At 42.0% G+C, this 18503-nt stretch overlaps 3 protein-coding genes across 4 annotated transcripts; all 3 read left to right on the forward strand.

Annotated features, from left to right (window-relative positions):
• Positions 1-1322: 1322 nt before the first annotated feature.
• On the forward strand, positions 1323-6715 carry mob3c (MOB kinase activator 3C). The gene is made up of 4 exons (XM_029429695.1): positions 1323-1742; positions 3494-4086; positions 5327-5529; positions 6297-6715. The coding sequence occupies exons 2-4, from the start codon at positions 3669-3671 to the stop codon at positions 6324-6326; spliced, it is 651 nt and encodes a 216-aa protein (XP_029285555.1). The 5' UTR covers positions 1323-1742; positions 3494-3668; the 3' UTR covers positions 6327-6715.
• A 442-nt stretch (positions 6716-7157) lies between these two features.
• mknk1 (MAPK interacting serine/threonine kinase 1) lies at positions 7158-13991 on the forward strand. Of its 2 annotated transcripts, none has more exons than XM_029429693.1 (14): positions 7158-7301; positions 7901-7963; positions 8503-8605; positions 8738-8836; positions 8925-9022; positions 9564-9643; positions 9731-9804; positions 9899-10003; positions 10102-10157; positions 10262-10357; positions 10489-10683; positions 11514-11678; positions 11761-11828; positions 12029-13991. In XM_029429693.1, the coding sequence occupies exons 2-14, from the start codon at positions 7910-7912 to the stop codon at positions 12246-12248; spliced, it is 1413 nt and encodes a 470-aa protein (XP_029285553.1). In that variant the 5' UTR covers positions 7158-7301; positions 7901-7909; the 3' UTR covers positions 12249-13991. The 2 variants fall into 2 exon arrangements, with proteins under 2 accessions (XP_029285553.1, XP_029285554.1); XM_029429694.1 differs by having other exon boundaries at positions 7160-7301; positions 11785-11828.
• A 286-nt stretch (positions 13992-14277) lies between these two features.
• LOC115007247 (transmembrane protein 275-like) lies at positions 14278-16176 on the forward strand. Its single transcript, XM_029430026.1, has 2 exons — positions 14278-14538; positions 14892-16176. The coding sequence occupies exon 2, from the start codon at positions 14982-14984 to the stop codon at positions 15585-15587; it is 606 nt and encodes a 201-aa protein (XP_029285886.1). The 5' UTR covers positions 14278-14538; positions 14892-14981; the 3' UTR covers positions 15588-16176.
• The last annotated feature ends 2327 nt before the right edge of the window (positions 16177-18503 follow it).

Here is an 18503-nt window from a genome sequence, read left to right on the forward strand (position 1 = left end):
AAAAACACAAACAGCAGAGAAAAATAAAATAAAAATGGTAAAAGCTACATTATAGATTGTGCAGTATACAAACATTTTATGCCACATTGATAAACAATATTTAATCAGCATTTAAACTCAAACCACCTGCTGGTCTGTAAAAAGAGTCTTTCTCTGATTATGACTCACTGAATAAAGGAAGTCTCATGAAACAGTCATGGTGCCCCCAAGTGGAGATGTGGGGTTACTGCAACTTATGACTATCTTTTCCCCAAGTCCCTTTATTGAACAGTATTAATGGAAGGTGCAGAATAAAATCAATAAGTAACTCAACAAAATATGCACAAATATATATACATATTTACTTATACACATATATGTATATATATGTACATACACTATTTTAAAAATATTATAATCATGCAGTTTAGGTATTAATTAATATTTACTTCCTACCACACGTTTGGCTTCATATATAGTCTATATATGTAAAAAAAAAAAGCCAAATGCAATCAAATTTAGCAGGATATAATACTTGTTCTAACTTTCTAAACATGCAATGCATCTTGATCAAAGGCCAGGGAAGCAATACAATCTCATTTGTTTCTTACCTGTTGCCCCACGGAGGACCCACACATTGTGAAAACTCACCAACTCAATCCAACTACTTGATTGCAGCAGCTCTGTGAAACAATGTTCAGATAAGAATACACACTGAATCTTTTTCACAGTCTTATCATCCTGCAGGAAGAACATCTAGCTCTAGTTGTCTGCACTGCTGACTCTTTATGTCGTTGCTCCTGAACTAAGAAAATCTAAATCCTATCGCAAAAGCTAAACCTGAGTCATCACAAAGAGTCTAGACATCTTCTTTTTGCAGGTTGGGAGCCATAACCCAGCAGAGAAACAGACACCCTCTTCATTTTAGTGGCACCCATTCACGCTGGAGACAAAGGGAACATTCAGGGCAGCCATCGTAAGAACACTCAGCCCCCAAGGGCACCAGGAAACACACAGTTTCAGTCAAACATGCCTTGTTAGCTCATGATTTGCATGCATTTTTTGTTAATGCCTATTGGAGACTAGAACTTACTCTATTTGAGGTTGAATTCTAAGTTCAATGACAATGTCTTAAAAAGGCCAAGAATTTAAATGACATGTTATTGAGAAAAGCAGCATGGACTGCCAAACATTCAGAAATGTTTGTGGGATCGTTCTGCTCCTTCTGTACTATATGTGGCTCAAGAGGAGGGGTTGTTTTCTCAGGACCTTTACCAGAGGGCTGGACTTTGGTGGGACTAGTGGGCTGACTGCGCTCTGCTACAGGATGAGAAGAAAAAGAAAGAAAATGGAAAACAGGGAGGGCTGAGTGGGGGCCTTTTCCAGCCCTTCTACTCTTTCAATTTATAGGTCCTCCACACACACACCCACACACAGTCCCACACACACACAGTCCCACACACAGTCCCACACACACACGCAGAGACGGCAGAGCCCAGAAGGCAAAGTCAGGATGTGACATCATCCACAGGAAGAGAAGCCAAACAACTTTTTCTCTCTTGTCTGTGCTGCTGAGTGAAGTTGGAGCCTCTCCGTCTGTTAGTGGCCGGCAGAGAGGGAGAGGATCCAGAGGAGCTCGAGGGGGCAGAGCAGCTGGAGCTGTCCTGCACAGGGAGTTTCAAGTCAAAGGCTCCGGCGCCTGTATCCTCCCTGAACTTCCCACAACTTCCCACCACATTCCTCCGATGTAGGATTTCAGCCAGGTACAGTGCACACAGCTTTCTCTTTTTCTTGAATCTCTTGGTCTTGAGTCCCCTCTTCCTTTGGTTTCTGGTTACCCACATCTTGCAGTGCGTTCCTTTTTATGTGTCGGGTCTTGGGAGGACTTTGGTTGCGTCTGGAGAGGCAAATTCCAGAAAAACTATGAAAGTATGCCAACAGTGCGTGATCAGACACGCTTCAATCCGAGGCTGTTGAGGCACGAAGAGAGACAAGAAAAGCCCCACATGCTGTCACCTTTTCTACAAACCTATAACGTCTTCAGGACAAAGAATGTCCAAGTTTACGTTTCTTGGCTTAAACGGTGTCTCCCTGAGTGGAGGACTGAATGACACTGTAACTAAGAGCCTTCCTCTGAAGCTCTTTTGTTATGGACACATTAAGAGCAACAGTATCTCATGACCACGTATTCATGCTCCCCCAGTGGTGAGTTTTCAGCTGTAAAAGCTAGTGGAAAGAAAGAGTTACCCTCTCATGCTGCTTCCATTTGTAATCATTTCTGTTTCCTCAAATCAGAGTGAACAGAACTCAGTAGTATTAGACGAGCTTCACTTCTTTTGGTTTTTTTGTAGCATAAAGGGGCGACTACTGCATTCTGTTGCACAACTCTGCGGTGTACAATGACAATAAACGAACCTTAAACCTTGAACCCAGTAACACTATAAGCCTGACAGACATGTGAGGAGTCTGTGGAGTGTGAGCGTTCTGAAAGGAGGTCAGCAGCAGAAATGCACAACAAACCACCGTATCAGTGCTGCTTGGTCTGTAACGTGAGCACAGATGATAATGCAGGGACAGAAACTTCTGCTAATCTCAGTCACAGAGAAACAAACCACAGGAAATGTTGAGAGCGGCACTTCAAAATGGGACACAAATGCGGATATAGTATCGTGTTGCAACCACAGTCCCTCGAATGTGACTGCAGTGTCAAATCTGTGGAAGCTAAATATGCTGCAAATTACTGAATGCAAACACACGACTCGGTGTAACACAACCTAGACTTTGTTTCTTACAAACAGCCGACCTTATTTCCCTATGATAACCTACTTAATTAATATTCAAATGAGAACATTATCTTTTATTATCATAACAATAAAGTATTTGGATCACATACCCAGTCAGTGAGGGCATGCTCCTGATCACTGTGTATTACCTGCCAGATAGTTAATGGCTATATGAAAAATTCATTTTTCAATAATGTACCAGTTGTTGTTTCATATCCCAACACTAATTTCCCAGAGGGGGGGGGGGAGCTGACTGTGTGTTTTTCAATCAGTTGTCAAAGACCAAATTTAAAATGACAAACCTCATCTACCTTTCTTATAGTGCTGAGCAAAGCGGCCTAAATTTAGCCCAAACTGACTGAAACTGTTGCTATTTTTATCAATGAGTGCCACTGAACATCTTGTGATAAGGTCATACTGGTCTCGCAGAGCTTTGAAGGCAATGATGGCACATTTGGGATGAACTCAGTAGTTTTCTCTGTGGTTTGTACTTTGGCCTACATGAGTCATTTTAACGATCCAGTTCTTGAAAATGTTTGGCTTGTGAACGTTGATGTCATGCCTGGTTCACGCTCTGTATAGCCCCTTTGTAAACAATCTGACAATGATACGTAGGGTTTGTAGTTCCACCTTTGATGTTTTGGTCGGACGCAATTTGTGGTCATTCTGTCCTAAAGCAGTGGATTGACAGGACATGAACCTCTGACTTCTCTTGTTGTTCTTCTTCACAGAAAGGTCCCTGCATCTGAAAACAATCTTTACATGACAGACACTGACCCCCTGTGACCCACGATATCCGAGCTGAAACCAGCCATCGCTCAGGAAGGTCACGCTTTATCGAACTCAAACTAATTATTACTCTGGAGAGCTTCTTCTCCCCTTATCTCGGGGGAAGCGACTGAGTCAATGGCGTTGTGTCTCGGACAAGTGTTCAGCAAAGACAAAACATTCAGGCCGAGGAAGCGGTTCGAACCGGGCACCCAACGCTTTGAACTCCACAAGAAGGCCCAGGCCTCGCTCAAGTCCGGCTTAGACCTGAGGAAAGTGGTCCAGCTGCCGGAGGGAGAGAACATCAGCGACTGGATCGCTGTTCATGTGGTGGATTTCTTTAACAGGATCAACTTGATCTATGGCACGGTGAGCGAGTACTGCTCCGAGCGCACGTGTCCCATCATGTCCGGGGGGCTGAGGTACGAGTACAGGTGGCAGGACGGTGACGACTACAAGAAGCCCACCAAGCTGCCCGCGCTCAAGTACATGAACCTGCTGATGGACTGGATAGAGTCGCTCATCAATAATGAGGACATCTTCCCCACCAGAGTAGGTGTGTGAGGAGTCTACAAATGAAGGCTGTTATTGAGTGTGTAACCTAATACATGACTGATTGCTGCCTGCACCGGCGCTGTGCTGCATCACTGCTGTTCCCCTTCATTAACATCTCACAGGGGAGGATATAGTTCAAGCAGAGGTTAATTAAACAATGAGGTTGACATTTAGAGAAGACTGAATGGGTGATCGTGGTGGTATTTTATCTCGGCACCAGGTTTAGAGGAGAGAATCAGAGACAGGACTTTCCTCTGGGAGCTCTTGTTTCCTGCTACAGTCCATAGACGTGCAGGTCGGGTGAAATGAATCGGTGTAAATGGGTTTCGTCTGTGCTGGATAGACGATTTTTCAAGGGTTTTTCCCTTGAAATGTACCCAGTGTGTGCACAATCCTTCATGACCCTTAACAGGAATAAATAGGGACATAAAGTGGATGGAAAGAGTAAGCATAAAGTCAAACAATAGTTACCAAACTTTACCCTTCCATAGATAACTTCAAGGATATGTTAATATAATACACAGAGGCTTTTCCTGACACATCAATCCATACAAGACAAAGTGATCCTGATATCTGTAGTGTTCAAGCCTGGTGTCTTTCTTTCATTCAGTAGTTTTACTACCACTCGAAATGACAAAAAAAGATGTTCTCCCATCACTTGTAGCTCTTCTGCAGGACCTTTGCACAACTTCTCATGTTATTGTCGCACTAAATCTGCAAAAGATCCACTCACACCAATGTGTAATCCTATTTGTTTGTTTCTAAAGTAATATGTGGAGGTTTTTTTTTACCCCTTTAGTCAAATAGACTAGAAGAAACCCCAGGGGTTCAGGCCTACCCGGCTATGAACCACAGCTCTACTGCACCTTTACCTACAAGTGTATAAAAGAGAGTGTTTCAGCTACAAGAGGCTTTTATCAGTTCTCTTTGATACTTCTTAGACTGACTGAGGCCTCATGCATCTGAAAATTGTGCAAATGTACAATAGAATATTAAATTACAGGTCCTATCTTTTCTCTTTTGTGTCCGCTTTTATCAACCCAGTCCCTGAACAGAGGCTGTGTTTGGAATAACTTCTTGTCACTTCTATATATTGTAAATGCAAATCCCATTCCATTAAGACATTAGAGTATTACATCTGCTAAAGGATGGGTTATAGAAAGTTATTACATTTGTGCCTCAGATTGAATGACTAATCACTCTCTGAGGTCTGTAACACGTTTCTCTTTTCTTCACACTAGGTGTACCTTTCCCCAAGAACTTCCAGCAGGTGTGCAAGAAGATCCTGAGCCGTCTCTTCCGGGTGTTCGTGCATGTTTACATCCATCACTTTGACAGCATCTGCAGCATGGGTGCAGAGGCCCACATCAATACCTGCTACAAGCACTACTTCTACTTCATCTCGGAGTTCCACCTCATTGATCACTCTGAACTGGAGCCCCTGGTGAGATAATAGCGCGGCCTCAGATGTGTGAGGGTGACGACAGGGAGCAGGAGAAAGGGGATCAAATGGATGTTTTGTGCTGGGAGGGTTGTCAGTATCACTCTCACAACAGTCAGTCTTGCAGAAAATATCAGATATCCTGCCATCTATAACCTTGTTGTGCAGCATGCTTGGTGAGGTTGAGTTCTACCCTCATGTCAGTGCACATGCAGAGCAAAGAAAATAACAGCATTTTTAGTCTTCTGAGGACGTACAGACTACATGTCCTCCAATAACAATATTTTTTGGAATGGAACCAGCGCTTGTTCCCAGATTTTCCGTCATGAAAGAAACTTGTTAACTGCTTTATAGAAAAGGGTTTGGCAACAACTCTAATAAAAGACGTCGCTGACTTTGTGCAGTCACGTAATGAGGCAATTTGTGTAGTTGTTGCTTCACATATGAGCAGATGGAGAATGGTAGTGTGACTAAAAGGCTTCAGTTATCATCATTATGAAGACCGGGCTGTGTTATTCCCCTCACAAAATGAGAAGGGGGGTGAGACATTTATATCAATACGCAATAGAAAAGATGAATCTTGTAATACACTGTTTTATTGTCCCACCTTTAGTACCCAACGCATTTCCTTACAGCAGGAAAAGCAGCGTTCTTTCTCACAATAAGAAATAATGTTCATAAAATGTTCATTGAAAGTGTAGATTGCACTTTATAACAATCTGAACAATATGCATTTGATGTGTTAAACATGTCCTTTGTTTTCTTTTCAGAAGGTGATGACAGAGAAGATATGCAATTAAACAAAACCACACGGACAAAAGGAGTTTACATTTACACGTTATCTGAGCCCTGTGAGAAATCATCGGCATCAAACACTCAAAACAAAGAACAATTTTACATAAAGTGAGTGGTTTTCTAATGAAAATGGGAACGGTCCACTGACTCACCACAGTTCTTCAGATGGTGGCCCTGTGCCATCACAGAGCTTGGTGCATGATGCCATTATTATAGGACTTTGTTTATAATACATCTCCTGTACATATGCTTTTTCTTTCCTCCTCCTGTGCATGTATGTTTATGTTTGAACTTTTTTATATATAGTGTTGAGTCTTATTTTCTTGAATGAAAGTTTGTATTTTATTTTTTATGTTTTTTACACTTTGAACATAAAAATGCAGCTGGAAAATGATCAAAGCTTTTGCAAATGTATTTTTTTTTTGCAATGCACAACAAAAATGTATACAAAGCATTGGAAAATTAATACTTAATCATATATTTGCTTTAAAGGTTTAGTCTTACATAGATGCCGTCTCAGGCCAAAACCAATGAAGACAAAGTCATATTTTACCAGATAAATGAAGACAAAGTCATATTTTACCAGATAAATGAAGACAAAGTCATATTTTACCAGATAAATGAAGACAAGGTTAAACTATGAATAATAATAATGATGAAACATTGTTGGTATGTGGCATGAGCCGTCCTTCTGTCCTGTCAAACCTGTAAATGAATGTCGTCATCACACACAAAATCCCCACTACGTGGATTGGGGTGTGGCGGGGAATAAAGCGAAGTGACGTGATAACGGTCGCCGTATTTTCGACCAATGGGAGAAGAGTGTTTGCAGAAAGGGGCGGAGCAAACGTCTGGTAGTGTCTTCCCGCCTGCGCGTCACTGACTCTATCACTGATGGATTTCAGCTAGCAATGGATGCTTACATCAGCTGTGAGAGGCTTTGACAGACGGGATTCGGCTGGTTTGGACAAAGAGTTCAGGTTAGAAGGCTTTTTTTGCATTTATTGTTTTTGTTTTAACGTGACCTGACCGTAAATACAAACGAGTGAATGGACGTTAATCGGTAGGAAAAGCTATTTTAGGGTAAATGCTAGCTAGCTGGGGCTAACGACAATAACATCTGCTTATACAAACAGCCACTAACCCTAGCTTTCGTAATGTTATGGTTAACCTTTAACACGTTGTCCCCTCTTCGTAAGGGTGCCTAGATGTGTGTTAACAACAGTGTTCAGTAGGTTAAAGATGTGGCTTTCGTCACACACTAGCTAACTAACGTTACCGAGTTTCATCCGGACATCAACAGTAAGTGAAACATCTTAGCATATTACTTTGAGCTGTTATAAAGCTGGATGTTCTAGCCAAAAGCTAACGTCTCTAACATAAGTACGAAGACTAAACCTACCTACTGTAACGTTGGCGCTCAATAACCTCCAAACTAAATTGATCAGAAAGAGGAAACTGTTTGATTTTTCTTCCCACCAATGTGTTGTTAATGTCTTGTCAACGTGTACAGTATGTTTGTGTGTCTGCTGATGAAGGCTGTTCCAGACTAACTCTAGTATTTGTAATGTACTCTCAGTTGGCAGATATGGTGAGGCACAGCATGATGACAGAGTTGCAAACCTTCCAGCACTCTCTCCAGGTAAGAAGATCTGAACTATTAATACTGGTGATTCCTAAAGATTCAACCTCCTGAAACATGATGTTTAGTGACGATCAAACCTGTAAGGAAGTGAATACCAAGCTTATCTGTACAGAAATGTAGAAGCTTCATTGTTTTCCATGAGTCATGCACTGTTACTGGTTGTGTAAATAATGCTTCTGGTAATATCCAGAGTGAGGTAATGCCTTTCATAGAGCTTCCTGGATTTTCAACAGGCCACTGTTTTGACAGGGAGATAAGATCAGATAGGTTGTGACAGTAGTAATGCGTCTGTATAATTACTGTAGATAATGTTTAGCAAAATAATTCCTTATCAGTGTATTAGCCTTTTTTAGACTGAGTGTTTTAGAAAGTTAGATTTTTCACAATTTAACACTGAGAACAAAGTGAGTGAATTATGTATTCCTTTCTCGTGCCTTCCCTACTGTAGCACCGCCTGAACTCTCTCGGGCACCTCTCACACTTCCCCCCCTCCCTCTCTTCCCCTCTCTCATTTGGCCTCCTTCTCTGTATTACAGGGTAACTCCCTGGCTGTGGGCCAAGTGGGGCAGAGCTGTGGGGGAACTCAGGAGAACGGGGTCGTTTCAGAGGAGAGACAGCATCTTTCCCAGGGCCCAGCAGGTACAACAGCTCTTTGATTCAGAACAGCTCTGGAGCTACTGAAACGTACTGCATACAGTAACACGCTGGCAAAGTCTCTACTGTTTTTTTAAACTAATTTGCTTGCACATGGGTTCTTTTGTTTCGCTACAGAAATTGAGAAAAGCCAGCCAGTGAATATCCCAGATGCAGCTAAAAGAAAGAAGAAGAAAAGAACCCGAGCGACAGACAGCTCCACGGGCACTTTTGATGGTAAAGAAGCTGATGTTATTGTGAGACGACATAAATCAGAAGATGACACAAACACCTGCTGCAGTTTCATGTGTCACTTTCTCTTCAGATCTCTACAAACTCACAGACGAGGTGCTTGGTCAGGGGGCTTATGCTAAAGTTCAAGGATGCATAAATCTGCAGAATGGGCAGGAGTTCGCTGTGAAGGTGAGCAAAGATATTTTCTCATTATGTTTAAGGAAATGTTGAGACCGTTTGTTGGATGCTGTTTCTCCATTTTTTAAGTTGTCCTGCGCCTTATTGTGTTAAGTAACACCTTTGGCTAAATTTGGCTTGTGTTGTAACAGATTGACAACCGAGACACAGAGTTGTGGATTAAATCTCTGGTTCACTTGAAGGAAATCACACAATTTATTGAGGTGTTGTAGCAGCACAAAGACAGACATAAGCACAGATAAATAGAGTTACAAATAAGAATAAATGAATAAAAAATAAGATGTATATACAACTAGTGTAAGAGACTAGTATAGAAGCTATACAAGAGTTACATGATAGATTAATAGCAGCGAGTCTGTACTGCGGTTTAGTAATGATACTTCTTCTTTCTCTGTAGTAATATAGTAATATAGTAACATAGAAATATGCTATAGTGCATGATGTGGTAGGACAGAGTATGAAGTAAATCATAAACACTTAGACCTTTCATAAGTTTAATATGTTCTGTTGCGTTCTGTTTTGTTTGACAAAGATCGTAGAGAAGAGTGCCGGGCACAGTCGCAGCCGAGTCTTTCGAGAAGTGGAGACTCTCTACCAGTGTCAAGGAAACAAGTGAGTGCATTGATACATTTTTAAACTCAATTAAAAACCAACGCAGAATAAAACGGATTGTAATCATCGTGAAATATCTTCATGCAGCAACATTTTGGAATTGATCCAGTTCTTTGAAGACAGCACCTGCTTTTACTTGGTATTTGAAAAGCTGCGTGGCGGTACGTATAGATGAAACGCTTACACCATCTGCACACGCTTCGCTTCATCAGATGATTTGTGATCGTCACTATAAACACTTCTCTTCCCTTTCAGGCTCCATTCTTACACACATCCAGAACCGGAAGTACTTTGATGAGCTGGAGGCCAGTAAGGTGGTCCGGGACATTGCCCAAGCTCTTGACTTCCTACACACTAAAGGTAGGTCAACGTTAAACGTCTATCTTATGGAAGTCCAAAGAGAATAGCTGCAAATGAATGTTTTCATTTCATCACGGTGACAATGTGCTTTTCTCCAGGCATTGCCCACAGAGACCTTAAACTGGAGAACATCCTTTGTGAATACACTGATTGGGTAAGTGGCGTTTAAAGCTCAGGAAGCTTTTAGAAAGGCATTAGTTGTTGTTAGAGGCATCGAGTGTAACAGTAATGTTATGTCCTCCATCTTTTTTCACTCAGGTGTCCCCAGTAAAGATCTGTGATTTTGACTTGGGAAGTGGAGTGAAGCTCAGCAGCGCCTGTACGCCCATAACGACTCCAGAGCTCACCACACCGGTAACAGTTTTAAAAACATAAAACACACACACACACACACACACACACACACACACACACACACTGAACCAGTCTAATGGACAGTTACGTGACTCTCCCTGTGTGTGTTTTTTATTCTTGCCCTCTCTTAGTGTGGCTCAGCAGAGTACATGGCTCCAGAAGTAGTGGAGGTGTTCACTGATGAGGCCTCCTTCTACGACAAACGCTGTGACCTTTGGAGTCTCGGGGTCATCCTGTACATCCTGCTGAGCGGCAGCCCCCCCTTCACAGGACATTGTGGCACCGACTGTGGCTGGGACCGGGGTGAAACCTGCAGAACCTGCCAGGTATGTTTATCCTCTGCGCTCGCTCACTGTCCAGCTCACCTGACACTCCCAGAAGTGTTCCCTACCTACAGGGTTTACAGTAGGAGCTGGAACGACGGATTGCCCGTGTCGGAAAAAATGAAAGGCATCGAAAGATGTGGTGGGGGAGGGGTTTACGACAAGCACTTCTGATTATACTGGTGCCCTTTTTGTTTAATGATGGGAAACTGAATATCTGTTGGTTTTGGATTGTCGGTCAGACCAAACAAGACATTTTAAGATGTCACCGTGGACTCTGGGAACTTGTGATGTGCACGGGTTGCAGTGACATAGTATGCATATTAACGAGATAGTGTATCCGCTATAAATAATGTTTGCGTGCTACAGTTGGAGTCTGTTGCTCAACAGTTATCAAAGTACATGTGCCTCCTTAGATTAGTTTTATATTTATATATATTATATATTATATTATATATATATATATATATATATATATATATATATATATATATAAATATATATATATATATATATATATATATATATATATATATATAATAATAAAAAAAATATATATAAATAAAAAAAAAGTGTATATAAGTGTATTCTTTGAACCATTAGGAACAGAAAGTGTGTGTGTGTGTGTGTGTGTGACTGTTCATCTTGATTCAGATGTGACCGCATCTGTAGTTCTGGATATGAATTATTTTTTAATGTTTAATCTCTTTTTAGAAGCATTTAGTCACAACACCCATACAGGCACTCTAATGCGTCACCACACATGCGTAACAAAAGCAGCAACAGCTGATCAGTTTTACAGGATGTTGTGTCTTCTCCTCTCCTCTCCTCAGAGTCACCTGTTTGAGAGCATCCAGCAGGGCAAGTATGAATTTCCAGCCAAGGACTGGGATCACATCACAGCGGGGGCCAAGGATCTCATCTCCAAGCTGTTGGTTCAGGATGCAACTCTGCGCCTTAGTGCTGCTCAGGTCCTCAAACACCCTTGGGTGCAGGGGGTGAGTATCATAACATCTGTGTAATATAACACCTGTACTGTATCACTCTGCCATATTTATCTTCTTATTTATTTCAAGCCAGTTATTCTGTTTTCTTGTATTGCAGAACGCTCCAGAGAGAGGGCTTACAACTCCTCATGTTCTACAGAGGTAAGACACGAAGCTTCCAAAGTCAAGTCAAATGTATTTATGCAGCTTTAAACACAATTGTAGTATTTTAAAATGCTCTACAGCGGAAGTAAACTCAAATTAAAGCAGTAGATTTATTGATAGGACAGTAGAGTGTGTGTGTGTGTGTGTGTGTGTGAGTGTGACTCACGGATCCTCTTCTGTCTCCTCTCTTCTTCCAGGAACAGCAGCACCAAAGACCTGACTCAGTTTGCAGCAGAAGCCATCGCCTTTAACCGGCAGCTATCCCAGCACGACGAGCAGCAGGAGGATGTCGGAGTCGTCGTTTGCTCCATGAGGCTTTCTCCTCCTTCCAACTCCAGACTGGCCCGCAGACGGGCGCAGTCCAACGCTGTGCGCTCCAGCGACTTCGCACCGGCAGCGGACGACCTCACAGCCTGAAGGACCAGTACAAGTCCCCTCGTCGTGTTTCCTGACTGATTTGTTGTGTGTGTGTGTGTGTGTGTGTGGGGCGTGTGTTTTCACCGGGAGCCTTGTAGCATCAACCACACAGTGTCAGACGAGACTAACTGTTCTCGGTGTTGAAGCTCTTTCTCATGGCCAGTAATCTCCTCACCCAGACAGAGTTTGAGCACCGTGGGGACAGTTAATCGCCGGCTGCAACCTCCTAATTGAAAACAGTTGAAACTCTTGAGATTTGTCCCCGGAAACGTTTTAAGCTGCCTGCGTTTTCATTTTGAGAATAGCTTTGGGTTTACATCCACAGTCTTAACAGAGTTATTTATTTTCTATTAAAGGATGAAAAACATTCACGACGAGCCCACTACAGCAGCTTAATACCAGCAGTTTGTATTTAAATATCTAATCGGTACATATCAACACAGCATTACACACTCGCAGCTGTGTCTGTCCTAATGCAATATTAGATAGATTTTTATTTTTATCGTTGTCAAACTGAATTGGTTAATATGTTATGTAAATGCTTCTCAGTCACTGGAGGAAAGAGATGAGTTATCGTTCATGGAAGCTTTTTTTTTTGTTTGTTTTCAAGCATGTCAGTGTTTGGGTTAGATAGAATGTGCATAGATTTGATGTATGTGGTTTAAATGATGAAGTATGTGGTTTAAATGAGGAAGAATTGACACTTAGAGGAGACTGTCCATCTCTGGACGCAGGACTTACAGAAGGTGCAGTCACGTGAATGGATGTTGAAGTTAGAGAAGAGCCTTCGAACTAAATAGCGCTTTTTGTTCTCTTATCATTTCTAGCTTCCACTTCAACACAAACTACCTGTAGCACTGATGTACTTTAAAACAAGTCACTTATGTAGTTTATCCCAAAGGGAAAGTATTATATCTTAAATAAGCAGTTTGGTCTAACAATGTGAAATCGGCACTTACAGTAATATTTATCTTTTTAAAGGGTTTTAACAGCTTTTCATTGGAGTCCAACGTGACCTCAGGCTCTTTGTACTGTACCAACGTAACGCCATCCCTCATCGTCTTATTGATTTAACATCGCAGAGTGTTTTTAATTCATTAAATTGTGAGATTTCCACTTGTTTTAGTCGTGCGTAGCTGATTAGACTTGCACGTAGTAGTGAGATGGAGGATTTAAAGGGATTTATTTTGAGGTGTTTGTGTATCGTTGTTGGTTCTGTGACTGGACGAACACGATGAGACTTTAAGGGTTTTGAGTCCATCGAGTTTCTGATATTTACTTTTGAGCCTTTAAGCTGTTACTTTGTTTCTCATTATGTAACTCATCTATGTTTGAATGGGGTTCTCAGTGGCAGTGTATCACCCCTGTATCCCCCGCCCCCCCGCCCTATTAACTTTATGTATTACCCGCTAAACGACACGTCCCCTGATTCAACATTGTTGCCATGGACACCCCATCCCTATAGCAACAAAGGTCCTTTGGCAGGCAGGAATTGGCAGAGATTTGCTCGTACACATTAAACACCCACTTGCTATATTAAAGCCCTCTCCCTCCCTCCCATTATGAATCATTAAAGGACTTGTTTGTTTTCCCTCATCAACATGTAATGGCATCAAATGAGATCCAGTAATTGGCGTGCAATTATGGAGTCCCATTGAAATTTGTCAAAGGTCTTCTGCATAAATCTCTCTGTGGAGCATATTCTCACTGTGTTCTCAATAAAATAAAAAAAAGTGTAAACTACTCGACTGTGTTGCTGAGTTAATGCAAGATCTCATTCAGGTGTACGGAGCAAATGTGGTTTAAAGCTTTCAGTGCGTTTTGTTTTGAATGCTGAGAGGATGAGAGGGGGGGGGGATGAACCATGATGGACGCAGCAGAGGAGAAGTGTGTGTGTGTGTGTGTGTATCCAGATAACTTGAATGTTTAAAAGATCAAGAACAAAATGTACTTTTACCATATTTTAATAATGGATTTAAAGAAGCAGCAGCAACATTGAACACCCCCCCCCCCCCCCCTGTGTGTTTGCTCAAAGATTCCTGAATATATCAGATGTAGATTTACTCAAATCCCTTTTGCCACTGATTTGATAGGACGGTTTGTTTCAGAGCCCTGTAGCGCCCCCAGTGGTCCGTGTGCATTATAACCTGTGATGGTGTGTGAGCAGCAGCTCACTCTGCTGTTCACCTGCTGAAGGGAGAGATCTCCTCCAACTCCGAGACTCCTGCACAGCGTGATGGACGGACGAGAGACGTCAACACATCACAGAGGTTTATGGGACTGATCCAAGGTAAGTGACAGTGAGAGCAGATGTTGCTGTGTGGTTGTTTTCAGGTTGTGTGTGTGTGTGTGTGTGTGTGTGTGTGTGTGTGTGTGCACCTCTGGCAGCAGTTTGGAGAATGTGCTTTTGTAATTTGAGTGTTGCTTATGTTTTGTGTTATAATCCCAATAGATGCACTTTTAGTCGTGTTGCCACATGCGTTACATGTTTTATGCGTTGCTGTTTGTGTGCGAGCGCCTTTCTCAGTGGGTGTAACGGAGTAATTATAGTCACTTAGTCATTTATGGAGCATTATTTTGTAGCATTTAAGGTTTTTTGAACATTAATTCATCTCTAAAACATCTCACATTTGCTCTTTTCAGCCTCCTCCTCATCATCATCTCTCTCTGAGGTGATGAGTTCAGTGATCTGATCTTCAGCTTCTCTGGATCTCTCAGAGTTCTCCATGAGACATGGTGCTACCTGAAAAAACCTCCAGACCATGTGCTCCCAAGAAGGTCCCCAAGCAGCGCGCCCTGCCGCACCAGAGCCTGCCCTCCCCGGCCCTGTGCTGCGCCTGCGGACTGTGCATCATGCTGGCTGGCATCAACATCACCCTGGTGGGAGCGTTCGCCTTTCGCACCTTAATCCCTACTAGCAACCCCCCCATCATCATCGGGCCTCTCCTTCTGTTAATAGCCCTGGCCTTCTTCGCGGCGTGCTGTGTGGTGAGCAGGAGGCCCCCGGCCCACATGGCTCGCAAGGCTAAAGGAGGTGAGAAGTGGGGGCTGATGCGAATGGGGACGGCAGCGTTTGAGATGGAGACGAGCGAGCACACGCTGCAGGACACCACGGCCGTTCAGCTCAGCCCCACCAACTCCCCCACCTCCTCTCACAAGTCCAGCTCCAGCCACGGGGGCGACACCGCTCCGCCTGGCTGCCAGGGTGGAGCCGGCGAGCTGCACGTGTCAGAGATGTCTGACCAGGGTGTCACTGGCGATAACGGCACCTTGACCTCTGACCCCAAGGCGAGCACTCCCACACAGATGCTGCCCGCTCAGAACACTTCCTCAACATAACGTGGACTTTCTTCTTCTGCAGCCCGGTTTCTTAATTCTTTTTAAAAGAGACTACAGACAGAAGATAAATGAAGTGCGTCGTGCTAAACCTCTCTGATTGTAGCTTGTTCGGTGTGTGTTCCAGTATGTCGTTGAATGTGTATTGCTCAGTGAAACAGGATGTACATGACTTTGCCAGAAGAGAAACAGGAACAGGAGATGATACCTTAATCCAAGTTGCCTGTTTGTGTACTTCTTGTTGTGTATTCATGCAGTCAAGACAAATAATCCTGCATTCACGCGGATCGACTGCGGTTAGCTCTCGTCAACCTACGTTTGGAAAGAAGATGTCCAGCCAAGCTTCTCTGAGTCACGAAAGCTGCTCCTGTGTAAGCCTGCTAAATAATCAGCCACAGTTTTTTTTCCACACACTTTAACATAACTGTTCTAATTATTATTATTATTTTTTAATGCTGCAATGAGTGTGTGTGTGTGTGTGTCGTGTCGAGATGGATTTTCAAGAACAAATTAATAAGTGTGTGTCATGTTGTTACTGCAGACATCAATACGTGTTTGTGGCATTTATACGTGTTGTAAATAAAGCTTCAAAGACAAAGTTAACGCGACTCTTTGTGTAGCATGCACGGAAAACAACGCCATAAATAACACACTAGCTCGTACATGTCAGGCTATGTAAGAAAGGTACACGGCTTGCAAACATAATGAATTTGTTATCTGAGGAAAGCCGGCTGCGGCAGAGCAAACAGCTCCTTTCTGACATGTTGCCCATCGCTCGCCATCTGACCCAACAGCTTCTGGCGAAGGCGAGAGCCCTGTTTACTCAACATCACACAACTGCTGTCCACAAACACAGCAAGACACACAGTGTGATCCACAGACACAACTCAACCACTGGAGATAGCAGGACAGACACCAGCTGCTGTTATTGCCTTAAGAATGGCTACAGGCAGGTAGCGTGTGTGTGTGTGTGTGTGTGTGTGTGTGTGTGTGTGTGTGTAGTAATCCAGTGAGTCAGAAATCTGCTAGTGTAAAGGGGATGATATGTTTCAGTGAACTATTACTGAGGTCACGTTGCTCTGCAGGTGGAGAGTTGCAGTTTAATATTCTACTTAAGTCTCCGGTTCTTCTCACATTTTTGATCATCTGCTCCCACTTTCAGTGTAAATGTCACTTACCATGCATTACATGATTACAGTTCATTTAGCGGAAGCTTTTGTCCAGAGCGACGTACAAAAAGTGCAAACGATCCTGAGGATACGACTCCGAACAGCAAGAATCTTGCACGTACAATAGCTTCAAATAGTTACAATCCTTTAAGTGCAGAACAATAGCTTCAAATAAGACAAACAAAAGCACAACATACAGAAACAGTAGAATATTAATTCAACTATTAGCTACAAATAAGCCAAACCAATATAAGTGCAACATACAAAGAACTGCAGGTCCTCATCCTCCGTGGCACGGCGTGGACCAGGATCCCTCTTCAGGATCAGTCTCAGACCGGTGGGGTCACTGGGATCATCACAGAGGGATGATTCCCACAGAAACTCTCCTGCTTTGCTCGGGAACAGCCTCTAGGGGACGCAGGTCAAGACCTCGATCCCCCAGGTGAAGAATTAATCCTCCCCTGGTTTACTGCATACACTGTTACACATTTATTGTAATTTTGCGGTAACCACAATGATCTGTTTACAATTACCTTTACTGTAATGATGTTTTACAATATTGTGAGTACAGTATTACTGCTCTACTGTCATGTGTACAGTATGATACTCTAAAATACTATATGTCAAATATAGCCTACTAAGCCTAATAATAATATTATCTAATAATTCATTTTAGCACAGGTTTACTGTATTTAATATAAGAATATTTTACTTTAAAAAAATACAAGAAATAGAGGGACAATGTGAGTATGTATGTGTACAGTCAGGGAAGCTCTCTTTAAATGTGTTACATGTTTCAAGTCTCTGCAAGGTGATTGTGGTGCTCTACTGGAAAGCACTGGATGTAGATAGGAAATGTATCTACAAAATAATAAATACAAATTAGTAAAGATTATGCTTTGAAAGTGGTCAGTAGGTTTTCTCTGCACAGACACAGTAATAATAAATAATAATAATAATAATAATAATATATATTTTTAAAAAGATTTAAAAAATACAAATACAAATAAAAAGTATATTAAAATGAATAAATAGATAAAATTAAATAATAACAAATTAAATAACAATAATGTTCTGTAGCCTGGCGTTAAAACATAGTTTAATCAAAACAACAAGATGTCAGTTAATAAATGTTGTTATTTTAAGACAAATCCTTTTGTTTCCTCTCGTTTTAAGACATCTTGATAATTTTATTTAGGTTAAAGTTACATTTTCAGTGTGTCCAGTTTCACCGCTAGAGGGCAGTATCACCCTTCTCACTGTGGTTCCACGCCAGGTGAAGATGGTCGTGTTTATTTCGAGGTAAGGAAAACTACACGGTTTGTTTTGATTTAGTCTTCAGCTTTGATATTATATTGAATCTTACATTACTCTCCGAAAGTTTCACATTTCAACCCGCCACGAACTATTTCGTCACTATCAATCATTGTCATTTGTCAGTTTATTAAGTGCACCTGTCCAAAACTGATGCGCTCTTACTATTAGTTAATGTTTATGATATTGTCCAGGTTTTATTGAAACTGTTCTGGGATATGTTCAGAGAGGTTTTGCATCAACTTTGGTCATTTTGCACGCTTTAGCCTAGTTTGTGCTGCTGTTTTGTTTTGTTTTGCGTTATAGCAAGAGATTCTAACATGGAGTCCACCCTCATTGGTATACATGAGATGGACACAATATTACAATTAAAGACGCATCTCAGTGTTGTTGCAGGACTGTTGTATTAGACAGATGGTTGTACTTACAAACTAGT

This window comes from Cottoperca gobio, chromosome 4 (assembly GCF_900634415.1).
Source record: "Cottoperca gobio chromosome 4, fCotGob3.1, whole genome shotgun sequence".
Lineage (NCBI taxonomy): Eukaryota > Metazoa > Chordata > Actinopteri > Perciformes > Bovichtidae > Cottoperca > Cottoperca gobio.